The sequence below is a fragment of the Seriola lalandi genome, unplaced genomic scaffold (genome assembly GCF_002814215.2).
Source record: "Seriola lalandi dorsalis isolate HSWRI2012SDOR001 ecotype SW California unplaced genomic scaffold, Sedor1 jcf7180002054139, whole genome shotgun sequence".
Lineage (NCBI taxonomy): Eukaryota > Metazoa > Chordata > Actinopteri > Carangiformes > Carangidae > Seriola > Seriola lalandi.
In genome coordinates this window covers 326341-336777 of record NW_019524692.1, presented here as the reverse complement: position 1 = coordinate 336777, position 10437 = coordinate 326341, and the positions used below count along the sequence as shown (strand labels likewise).

The 10437-nt window shown below is 39.2% G+C and overlaps 3 protein-coding genes across 6 annotated transcripts in view; all 3 read left to right on the top strand.

The window, feature by feature from the left end:
- Positions 1 to 1230: 1230 nt before the first annotated feature.
- On the top strand, positions 1231 to 3440 carry LOC111653045 (adenosine 5'-monophosphoramidase HINT3-like). The gene is made up of 5 exons (XM_023403498.2): positions 1231 to 1415; positions 2044 to 2161; positions 2464 to 2533; positions 2656 to 2782; positions 3053 to 3440. Exons 1-5 carry the CDS (start codon positions 1305 to 1307, stop codon positions 3128 to 3130), a joined length of 504 nt encoding a protein of 167 aa, XP_023259266.1. The 5' UTR covers positions 1231 to 1304; the 3' UTR covers positions 3131 to 3440.
- Positions 3441 to 4424: 984 nt separating this feature from the next.
- LOC111653043 (adenosine 5'-monophosphoramidase HINT3-like) lies at positions 4425 to 6892 on the top strand. 2 transcript variants are annotated; one of them, XR_015437080.1, is made up of 5 exons: positions 4425 to 4590; positions 4669 to 4786; positions 5617 to 5686; positions 5770 to 5912; positions 6222 to 6241. XR_015437080.1 is itself a non-coding variant. In XM_023403493.2 (5 exons), the coding sequence occupies exons 1-5, from the start codon at positions 4504 to 4506 to the stop codon at positions 6267 to 6269; spliced, it is 450 nt and encodes a 149-aa protein (XP_023259261.1). In that variant the 5' UTR covers positions 4427 to 4503; the 3' UTR covers positions 6270 to 6892. The 2 variants fall into 2 exon arrangements, 1 of the variants encoding a protein (XP_023259261.1); XM_023403493.2 differs by having other exon boundaries at positions 4427 to 4590; positions 5786 to 5912; positions 6222 to 6892.
- Positions 6893 to 8897: 2005 nt separating this feature from the next.
- ppp1r13bb (protein phosphatase 1, regulatory subunit 13Bb) overlaps positions 8898 to 10437 on the top strand; it is a 28433-nt gene continuing 26893 nt past the window's right edge. For 2 of the 3 annotated variants that reach the window (XM_023403484.2, XM_023403483.2), the window contains exons 1-2: positions 8898 to 9274; positions 9548 to 9690. In XM_023403484.2, coding sequence (XP_023259252.1) covers positions 9682 to 9690 — 9 coding nt within the window. In that variant the 5' untranslated portion in view covers positions 8898 to 9274; positions 9548 to 9681. The remainder of the gene's footprint in view (positions 9275 to 9547; positions 9691 to 10437) is intronic. The other variant, XM_023403485.2, reaches the window with a different exon arrangement.

The following is a 10437-nucleotide window of genomic DNA, read 5'->3' as shown; positions in this document are numbered from 1 at the left end:
CTCAGAGTTTGTTAAACCTGCTTTCTGGAATAGACCCTGGGTTTAGTGAAGACTCCCAGTTTGTTAACCCTGAGATGAGGGAGACTCTGGGTTTTCTGATCCAAGAGGAGAGGTAATTCAAACTCTGGGTCATTTATCATTGTAACTGAAACGCCTGCTGCCCATTTAGTAGTGTTCCCTGGGCATAAACCTCTGAGGGCCATCGAAAAGAAATTCCACAGGATTGCAGGTGACTGATGTAGAAATCCCTCAGTTCAAGTTAATGACAATATTTTAAATTGTATTCTGATGATGGTATTCTGCTGCGACCAGACTGAGATCAGTCATTAGTTTTTATTTAACGGGGTTTCTCAATGCTGTCTTACAGTAACAACTAACATCTATCACTCTGTTCAATGAACAAAGGATTTGCACACAATAAGTAAAGCTTTGTACAGATGTCATTCATATATAATTACAAATATACACACACTCCTTCTGGCTTTGGAATTATTTGAGTTCATCACTTTACCGGCTCAAAATTTTATTGGCCCCTAATTTGAGCCCATAAAAAGAAGCAGAAAAAGAAGACTTTACTGATTGGATTGACGGGAAGACACCTGGATGTAATTCATCATCCCCTCCAAGATTGGTAATTGAGAAGATGTAACACTCGGTAGATTAGCACTGCCTCGGTTTCAGTTTTAAATTAATTAGTTTGACAGACATAATAAATCAGACTAGCTGCGAGGAAGATGAGCCAAGACCTTTTTTTTCCAGGCATCACTGTAGCACATCTCTGTAGCACCAGCGCTTTAATGTCAAAAAATTTAACACAGTTACTACAATTGAATCAGCCCTAGGCCTTTTTTTCATAATGTTTTAAGGATTTGCGAGGCATAACATAATTGCTGTGAACCCAAATATTCTGACCAATAGCCGTGCGAGCTAAGATCATGAATCTTAAACTTGCGTGACATGTTCTATGTTTATTGTTCTGGGTTACTTTTATTTTAACTCTGTAACGCCCTTTAAATGTCAGTAAAATACGTCAGAATTACGCCTTCACTAACCGACCCAGGGTTGTTTGGTATGGATGTAGGACATTTAAAACCCACCTTTCTCAGAAAACCTGTGTGTAGAAGAAGATCTTTGATGAAACCACGACCACTTCCGTATGACGAAAGCACATGACTCCGGCCCTAACCCCGACCAATACGGAAGTGGGCGTGTCTCCATGGTTTTAATCACAAAGGCACAAGTTACCGGCAGAGCGAGTGGAGGAGAGGGCAGCGGGGATATCATGTCAGGTAACATATAGGAATATGGGAAACATGGCGAGAAGCAAGTCAGACCCCAGTGAAGGAAAAGTTGAAGATTGTATTTTCTGTTTGATAGCCAACAACCAAGACCAAGAAGCTGAAGTTGTTAAAAAGGTAAGATCCAAGAGTAAAGTTCAGCTCAGACAGAAACAGTGTGTTACAGTTTTCCAACAGTGTCGGTTTAAGAAGTGCTAGGAGGAAACTTTTCATCTTATGGAAAATGTTTTATATTTTATACATTTCTAAAATAAATAATCATGAATACTTTACATTCAGGCATTATTTTCAAGTAGAAGATCAAGAGTAGGCCGACATTAAGTTCTTAAGTTAAGAACTAAATTCACATAATCATCATAAAGGTTTAAGATGCGTTTTGAGTGATTTTCAGTTCTTGTGTTGAGGAAGTAATTGAATAACAGATGAAAACCTGTGTCACCTTTTGGTACCAAAGCACCAAGCACCAAGCCCAGAGATGCTTGCTGCTGTGTAGAGAGCCATCAGCGCAAACCCTTTCTGAAGCCTTATTAAAGTGAATTTGTCAGTGAGGCTTTTAATAAACAACAGTGCAAACAATGAAAAGGACTCAAGACAGACAGACAGACAGACAGACAGAAAGTGGCAGTCGTGTGACAGCAGCAAACAGAGGGTTTTTCCATCTTTCTTCTACTAAATACCACTGTGACAGATTGAACAATGAGTTTTAACAATCCTGCATTCGCTGACCTATGTGTTCTGCCCACAGAATAAGGAGCTGGTGTGTTTCAGGGACATCGACCCTGCTGCTCCTCACCACTACCTGGTCATACCCATACACCACATACACAACTGCTTCTCCTTGCAAAGGGATCACATTGGCCTCGGTCAGTTAGAAAATGGATCTGTACCAACTAATGCAACTAATAAAGAATAATTATAATTTACTGCTATAATGTTGTTGCTGCTGCTCATACTACAGATTTTGCTTTAACATACTGCTGTTAATACTCTTGCCAGCACATTTATTCTTACTTACAGTAGGATACTATTTGCAGACCTTTACAACTGCTGCTACACCACCTCTGGTAGCAGAGGTGGCAGAGGTCACGCTGCCTATAAGCGGATACAGATTGTATTTTATCTAACCACATGTTCACAGATAAAAAACCTGTCATGTATCCAACAGTTGAAAGGATGGCTGAAATGGGGAAAGCTGTACTACGTGAACAAGGGATCACTGATATGATGGACATAAGGTAGGTAGAGACACTCACCTTGTCAAAAATCAAAGTTTACAAGTTGCTGACGTTTTTCATTCCTCTTCTGGAAGCTGCTTGTCAGTGTGCTGATAATAGCATTGATGTGTTTTCTTACACAGGCTGGGGTTCCACAAACCGCCTTACATTTCAGTAGATCACCTACATCTCCACGTGCTCGCCCCCAGCAGCCAAATCTCTAACTACATGATTTATAAATTCATTCCAGGGACCCCAAGTTTTATTACGGTGAGTGGTGAAGACTAGAAATTCCCTCTGTTGCACTCTTCCTCCTTATTTTACTGATTCTATTTATCAATTCTCTTATAATTCTAATGGCTGTGAAATTATTTATAGTATTTAGAAACGTGCCCTTACTGTACTCTTTCTTTTGTTGTCAAATGGCTAAACATAATGTAAATGTAGATAGTGAAACATGTACAATGACTTCAGTGTGCATCCTCCTTTGATCTTGACAATCCCTGTGCCTTATTTAAATGAATGTATTTTTTTTTGCAGGAAGAACGTCTCCGAAAAAGGCTAAAAGATAATGCTCCACCAGTCAAGTTTTTCAACAACTGTCTGTCATCTCTGTGAGCCAGAAGGTCCCAAACTGGACTTTGGATTACTCAGATGAGTTGGTGAAGCAGAATCAGCCACAATGAAAGACAAATACAGAACATCATCAGGAAACTGATACATGCGACACAAATCAAGAGAAAACAAATTGTGAAATGAATTATACTTGTATGATATTTTTATGATGTTGATATTATGATGATATAAGAGGTCAGTGAATTGAGACCATTGGCCACCGTGACGCAATGTATGATCACCTGTTGAGATGCATTGGATTTTTTTAAAATGAAATTATTTACTAAAAAGAGTTTTTTACCTGCTGCCTAAATGTTTGCTGTGTGTCAATTTGATTATTTTTTAACAGACTTTTAAGAATATGTACCATGTATGCATAAATATCAGCTGAAATAATAAGGAAATTAAAACTAGTATTGGCACATCACCCCTCTGAGACACAGAGCTTCAAGAGGAGGTAATTATCACCTCAAGGCCTTTATCATGTCACTTTATGTTGTTCTTTAGAAGTGCAATGCAGTGAACTACATTATCACAAAGTGATTGCAACATGGTGAACATGTCAGGGCCTGTGGTCAGGGCATCTGAAGGGCTGGGTCTCCACGTCAGTAGCTCACTTTCCTTGTTGGTAATCCAATTTAGAGCCTGGAGGATATTTTGGGATTTGAAGGTTTTCGATTGGGCTCAGTGTAATTGTATGTAACTGTATTAGGAACGTGAGTTAGAATTAATTGTTCAACATTTGATATCTGCAAATTTACTTTTATTTTCCTGCCTAGATTGATACCAATATCTGCCTATTATCAATAAAAGCTGTTATTTTAGCATAGCAGAGACTGGAAATGGGGGGAAACCATGAGGGGAAACAGCTAGCCTGGCTCTATCCATCAGTAACAAACCCACCTACGAGCTCACTAAAACTCACCTAACACATCATATCTGATACAAAAACCAAAGTGTAAAAAAAAACAAACACCCAGTTTCTAGTTTTCTGCCCTAGTGTTGCAGCAGCTTGCTTGGAAAGAAAGGGTAAGGGTATTTCCCGAAAACCATTCTTTTAATTAACCATTTAAAACATTATATGTGCATATATTAATTTGACAGTAATCGTTAACCACAGAACACAATATACTGTGTTGGTTGACACATGAACTCCTTGGTGCCAAGATAAATTATATTAAGCGCTCAAGTTCTTTGAAATAGGAATTAACGTGGGTCCCGTGAACGCAGCAGTGGACCGGCTCGATTAGCTCTGTCTCCCACTGGTTGTCCTGTCTCCTGGCTGCAGACACGCCCAGGTGTTAAGGTCTGTAGTCTGTCGAGACCAGACAACCTAGCAGCGATGAGCTCATAGTCTAACTCTAGTAAAAGAGGGAATGGGGTCTCAGGACGTCTCGGGGAGCGAGGGCTGCCCTTTCTGCCAAATAGCAAACAACCAGACTGACACAGAAATCTTGCTGAGTGTAAGTACATACTCCCTGCGACTCATTAAAAAACTTCAACAACGGGAATTTCCTGACGTTCCCTCTGTCCCTGAACAGGACGATGAGCTTGTTTGTTTTCGCGACGTGAAGCCCGGCGCCACACATCACTACCTCGTTGTTTCCAGGAGGCACATTGACAACTGTAAAACTCTCCAGGGGGACAACATCCCTCTAGGTGAGCGAGTCCCGAGCGTAAGTGGTGTATTTGTACTGCTCTTGATTTGCCCAGTGCTCTGACCTCACGTCAAAAAGTGTTGGTAGCGGTTCATTGGAGGAAGCTGAATCAGCAGTGTTTGGTTTATTAGGAGAATGTCACCCACTCTGAGACGTCACCTACTTGTAAATGCCAGGACAGTTCAGTTAGTATTGTCAAAGCTAGAAACTGGAGTCTTGATGATACTCAAAATTAAGAAGTATCAGTGACCCTCCAGTTGTTTGTGCTTGCACCCAAAGGAGTTTTAGTGTCTGGTGGTTCATACCTGTGTTAGTGAAGCCAGAATGTGGCACGTGGAAATGGCACCAAAAAGCCACTCACTGCATCTGAGGAGGTCGTTTCAAAGTGACAGGAGAAAGGATCCTCTCTGACCTAAGACATTTTGCACAAAATGATATGAGTAGACAGTCCTGAGGAGTAGAAACCTGAGCTCTTAAGCTCTCTCCTTCTCTTAAACACTAATGTAAATGTGTAAGCACACTGCAACTGTGAATGAAAGACTCTAGTTATTATCTTGTACTAACTGGATATAACTGAATTAATTTATCTTGCTGTCCTTAAGTACTGAGAATGTTTTTTCCCCATGAATTTCTAAAATCCTTGCTGAAAAGCAAAGGTGTACCTGAGATACTGTCCTTTGTGGACTTGCAAGAGTGAGATGAGTAATATAGCCTACTGTTCTTTTGTAATTTTACACAACAATCATTCTGCTGTCTACTCTTTTGTGCTGTCTTTTTGAGCAATTGAGGCTGTATGAATGGGCCATATCAATGTAATTTTTTTGTTGATAGTGGAGCGGATGAAAAAAATGGGAAGGAGTATACTGGAGAAGAATAAAGTCTGCGACCTAGATGACGTCAGGTAAATCATTTCCAATGTGCTGAGATCACCTCAGTTGTGACTCATAATTTTTAAAAGAATTACCCTGATGCTTTACGTCACAGGTCTTTTTCTGTGCAGGATGGGGTTTCACCTGCCTCCGTTCTCATCTGTTCCCCACCTCCACCTCCACGCTCTGGCTCCAGCCAGTAAGATGAACCTAAAGTCGCAGCTTCGCTACGGGCCGCAGTCTCACTGGTTCATCACAGTGAGTCTTCCACTATCTTTCATCACTGCAGCTCTGTATGGAGGCTTGAGGCTGTCTACAAAACATAATTTACTTACATTTTGTAGCAGGTTATCATAAATGACTAATTTCATTAATCACTAAATTATTCAATTACAAACAGCTCCTATAGCGATGAGTAAATGGGCCATGATCTCTTCCTTGTTGTGCCTTGTTTGTCTATTATTTTTTCTTCTGTATAAATGTGATTTATAAGAACTTTTAATTAGCACTACACCGAACCACAATATTGTGAATACTGTATAAGTTCCTTTTTCTGCTCTGTTGCAGGTAGACAACGTGCTTTCTCAGCTGAGGACTCGTGGCAAGGTCAAATGAAGAGCATCAACGTATTCAAAGGTGCAACAATCCTGTTTGATGTTGACAGGTTATTTCTTGTCATTCTGCCTCACCAACTGCAATTTTAAATCAGTTTTCCATCTGATTTAACATTGTTGTATTAATGAGTTGAAATGATGTACTGTATTCCTCCATGGTGTGTGTTGATTCAGTCGGGTGGAAGCCGTAAAACTTTTAGTTTCCACAAATAATTTTTAAAATGTCCTTTGAAATGTCATGCTGTGTAACTAGACCATTAACAAATTTCAGCTTTTTGAATATTTATTTTGTATTGAAATACAAACCTTGAACACTAATTTGAGTACTGATAACTGCTAACTGATATATATATAAAAATCGCATATGACATTAAAAAAGTAATTTATTGTACTTTTTTTCCATAACTAAGTTGGTATTTGTCAGGAAGGAACAAGCAAAATTAATTTCTTATTTTTCAAATAATTTCAAATTATTTTTGTTTGAATGTTAACTTTGTGTGTATGATTTGACATCTTATGTCATAATCTATCTGATGCACTGGGTTACAATATTTTTTTAATATTAAAATAATATAATATATATAATATTAATAAAAGATCTAGAGAAACTCCAAATAATGGGAAGATGGCTCCTAATGTACGTCTTTGTTTCTCTGCCAGCACCTACACAAATGTCTGAGCAACGGTGTTTGGAGGAAAAACACAGAATTCATTATGAGAAGACAAAAAACACAAACATTAGATTACCATGAGAATACTGGAGGTCCTAATGGGCCTGAACACAGCAAACAATGAAACAAGGGTTCCTATTAGATTCCATTAGTGCTTTTGAGATTATGTTCATTGGCAGTGTGTGCCAGTGGATGCACATCTGAAGGTTTCGTTGCCAGGTTTGTGTTCAAAATTTGGCCAAATCTGTGAATTTCCAATTGGACTGCTCAATAAGATGTGGGTTATACATCTTTTTGTCCATTCACATGAAAGATGGCCCATTAGAAATTGACAGCTAGCTGTTTGTTTTCATTAAGCCACATCAGAGAGATAATTTACCTAAATTATTCAGTTATTTTTTTCAGATTGATTTGTATAATTAGACATAAGCAAATCACATCAATGTTATAACGAATTGTCTTATTTTTTAACTTCAAACGTTTTGTAACTTCTTCCTTTGTAAAAACAATCACTAAACCAGGATCCAATCTTTAAAAAATCAGATTTAATATATTTTCCATTTTATTAATATACGTGTGTTAATGATGACAATTTGGTGTAGCCTATATTTCAGTTCTGAACAATATATCGTTCTTTTAAAATAAATTGCGGGATTACTTTTCATAACAAAGTACAGTGAGTCAAGATGCTTTACCAGTCACACTTTTCATAACAACATCAGTTCTTTCTGTTCACCACTTGATGTCACTAGTGTAACTTCATGGTGATTATTTTTTGTTTTAAGAAGGAGCAAGGTCCACATGCACCAATGGGACTCATAAGGTAACTTCCATCCTTTTTATTACTCAATTAAAAGTGATAAGGTAAGAAACATTAAAAACATATACAAAGTGTCACTTGCCAACAGGCATTTACCCTCAACTCTGTCTGCCACAGTCCATAATGTTGATGTCTGTCTGTTACCTCCCAGTTTGAGGGAGTCCCATGGTCACTTCCTCAAATTTAGCTATTTTGTTGTTTGATAACTTTCTTTTTTTAAATGAGAGAGACTTAAATGCCCATACAACATTAAGAGTATCATACAGCTGGTGCAGAGGGCCTAGTGACTACTGTGGAGCTGCTACTGACTGTTTATCTTCTGATGCATACTCAGAAAAAATATTTATATTTAATATGCACATTTTATTAAACAAGAACTTTCATTTGACAACTTACCAAATATTTTTTGTTGCACTTTAATTAAAAAAAAAGTTCCATACCTAAAACATAACTGTAGGCACAAAAACTTTTCTCAATGACACACAAATTTACCACCAGCCCACTCTTTTACTTTTTACTTTCATCATTTATATTGGGGAGTTTTTCCTCCTTCTCACCGAGGGTCTAAAGTTTGTTTGGGTGCTGTTTTAATTTAATGTTTTCACTCCAAAGAACATTTTAAATAAAGGTAAGAATACTCTCAAAGATTATCCACACATTTATTTCAGCCTGACGTTTTGCAAGTTTGTGCGTCAGTGCTGAGAAACATAGGACTCCGAGAGAAAAAAGCTATTCCAAGCACTGTGAACTTGCTAAAATGATGAAGAAGGTGCCTAAAACTTTAACATGTCATCAACAGCACATGTAATAAGTCTATTAGAAGCTGTCATACAGCATTCATAGCAAATGACAGCATTTCTCAGGACCAAGTTTTAACTTAAATCAAAACCTGCACAAACAACAAAACAACTTGTTGGTATGCCATCATCCCCGGACCTGTTTTCGATCATTGATCCAGTGATTAACTCCAGATTAGCCTACTTTAAATTTAATCTTTCACTTTCGATGAAGATGTCTGTGTTGGAGAAAGTTGAACTAAAGATAAATCAGTATCCCGGCACTCGCTGACCTGGCCAGTTACGTTAGATATTTGACATTCTACGCTGACGCGTCACCGCCGCCGCCGTGGTGTGGCCCCGCCCCTCCCTGCCGTCAACAACTGGATTCCAGCTATTTGTATTTTCATCGCTAGCCTGCTCACGGTGATTTACTGCGTTCGTAAAAAAACGAGTTAACCGACCTGTGTGGATATTTATCCATTTTCGTTTGCTTGAAACACACTCCATCGATAGCTTGTGCCGATGTGCAGCCAATGCGAGCTTAAGGACAGACGGGGAGCGGAGATAACGCCTTGCATACCGTCCTCTAGCCGCCTCTGAAACCAGCTAACACAGCTAACACTTCACTGGAGATAACGCTAACTGGCTGGCTGACAGCTGGTCCGGTTAGCTCGTGCCTTTAACAGTAACGTAGCAAAGATTTACTGGCTGAAACAATGAGTCGTCTCTGACATTGGTGAGTGTGATTAGCATGCCATTACTTGATAACAGCAAGGCGTTGCATGTCGTTTGTTTTTTTTACCTGCCTCAGCGTCGCTTTACGAGCTAACAGTGAAGGGCTAACCATCGGCTTGTTTGTAGCAGCAGCTGCACGGAGCCACGCCTGGACCATTTAAATCAGCGTTTTTTGGTTGATAACATCATATGTTACTTTGACAAGTCTACGTCAAATACCTTACTATGTTCAGTTTTATAGTACTCTACAGAATTCCACTGTTTTGGTTCACAGAGAGGACTGAGGCCCAGTTGGTTGTCACTGGAGTAACCAGAACCCGTAACTAGCAAGGTGGGTCTCTGTCGACCCTACGCTGGGGCCATAGAAGATAAGCGGGGGAACAGTTTTGACCTGCCAGAGCTGCCAATATGATGCCGGTGAGTGTACACAACCCTTACTCTCCTAGCATAAAAAAAATCAGTCGATTGCCATCTATCGTTTCAAGATCAGTGCCTTCACAGGTATGGACTGGCCACTTTTGTACAAAATGAAAGCTGTGCGAAAGGTGGAAACTGTCAGGTGTCATGCTCTTCACAGGAGAAGCAATGAGAGCATGATCTTTGAATAGGGCACATCTAGCTTTTATTCTGTGGCATTTGGGATTCCTCATTCACGTGTGATAGGCATGTGGTTCCTCAGCATGAAATTATGAAAGAACCAGGTGTACATTAAGGGCACAGTTTGATTTCCACACAATCCATGCAACATTTCAAGCTGCAGGTTAAAACAAGACTGATATCTGTCCATTTATTTTTCCCACTGCCACTTCACTAACCTATAAGTGATATCGGTTCCTGTGGGCTTAATTTATGACTACTACAACTTTTTTTTGGGTGCAATATCTCTGTGACATGAGTCCATAGCTGCAGGACTTAAATTTTTCATGTTGATGATTACAGTGACTGAAACAAGGAAGCAGAAACACAAACAGTGCTTGTCACAACTTGATGAATAGGGATTGTGTTCTGTCTAAAGTCTATATGCCTTTAGTACAGGGAATAAAATATGCTTTCTTCACAAGATTGGACATGTTTTCAATGCTAGCAAATGTATGCAATTTGGAGCAAGTAGAATTACAATACTGTATATGGACAGTATAACTCCTCACCCTCTATCCTCTTTAC

Coding starts and splice junctions, on each gene's coding strand:
- LOC111653045 (XM_023403498.2), top strand. CDS start 1,305: ATGGGAAACATGGCGAGAAGCAAGTCAGACCCCAGTGAAGGAAAAGTT. Junction 1,416..2,043: donor AAGCTGAAGTTGTTAAAAAG/GTAAGATCCAAG, acceptor TTCTGCCCACAG/AATAAGGAGCTGGTGTGTTT. Junction 2,783..3,052: donor GGACCCCAAGTTTTATTACG/GTGAGTGGTGAA, acceptor TTTTTTTTGCAG/GAAGAACGTCTCCGAAAAAG.
- LOC111653043 (XM_023403493.2), top strand. CDS start 4,504: ATGGGGTCTCAGGACGTCTCGGGGAGCGAGGGCTGCCCTTTCTGCCAA. Junction 4,787..5,616: donor GGGGGACAACATCCCTCTAG/GTGAGCGAGTCC, acceptor TTTTGTTGATAG/TGGAGCGGATGAAAAAAATG. Junction 5,913..6,221: donor AGTCTCACTGGTTCATCACA/GTGAGTCTTCCA, acceptor GCTCTGTTGCAG/GTAGACAACGTGCTTTCTCA.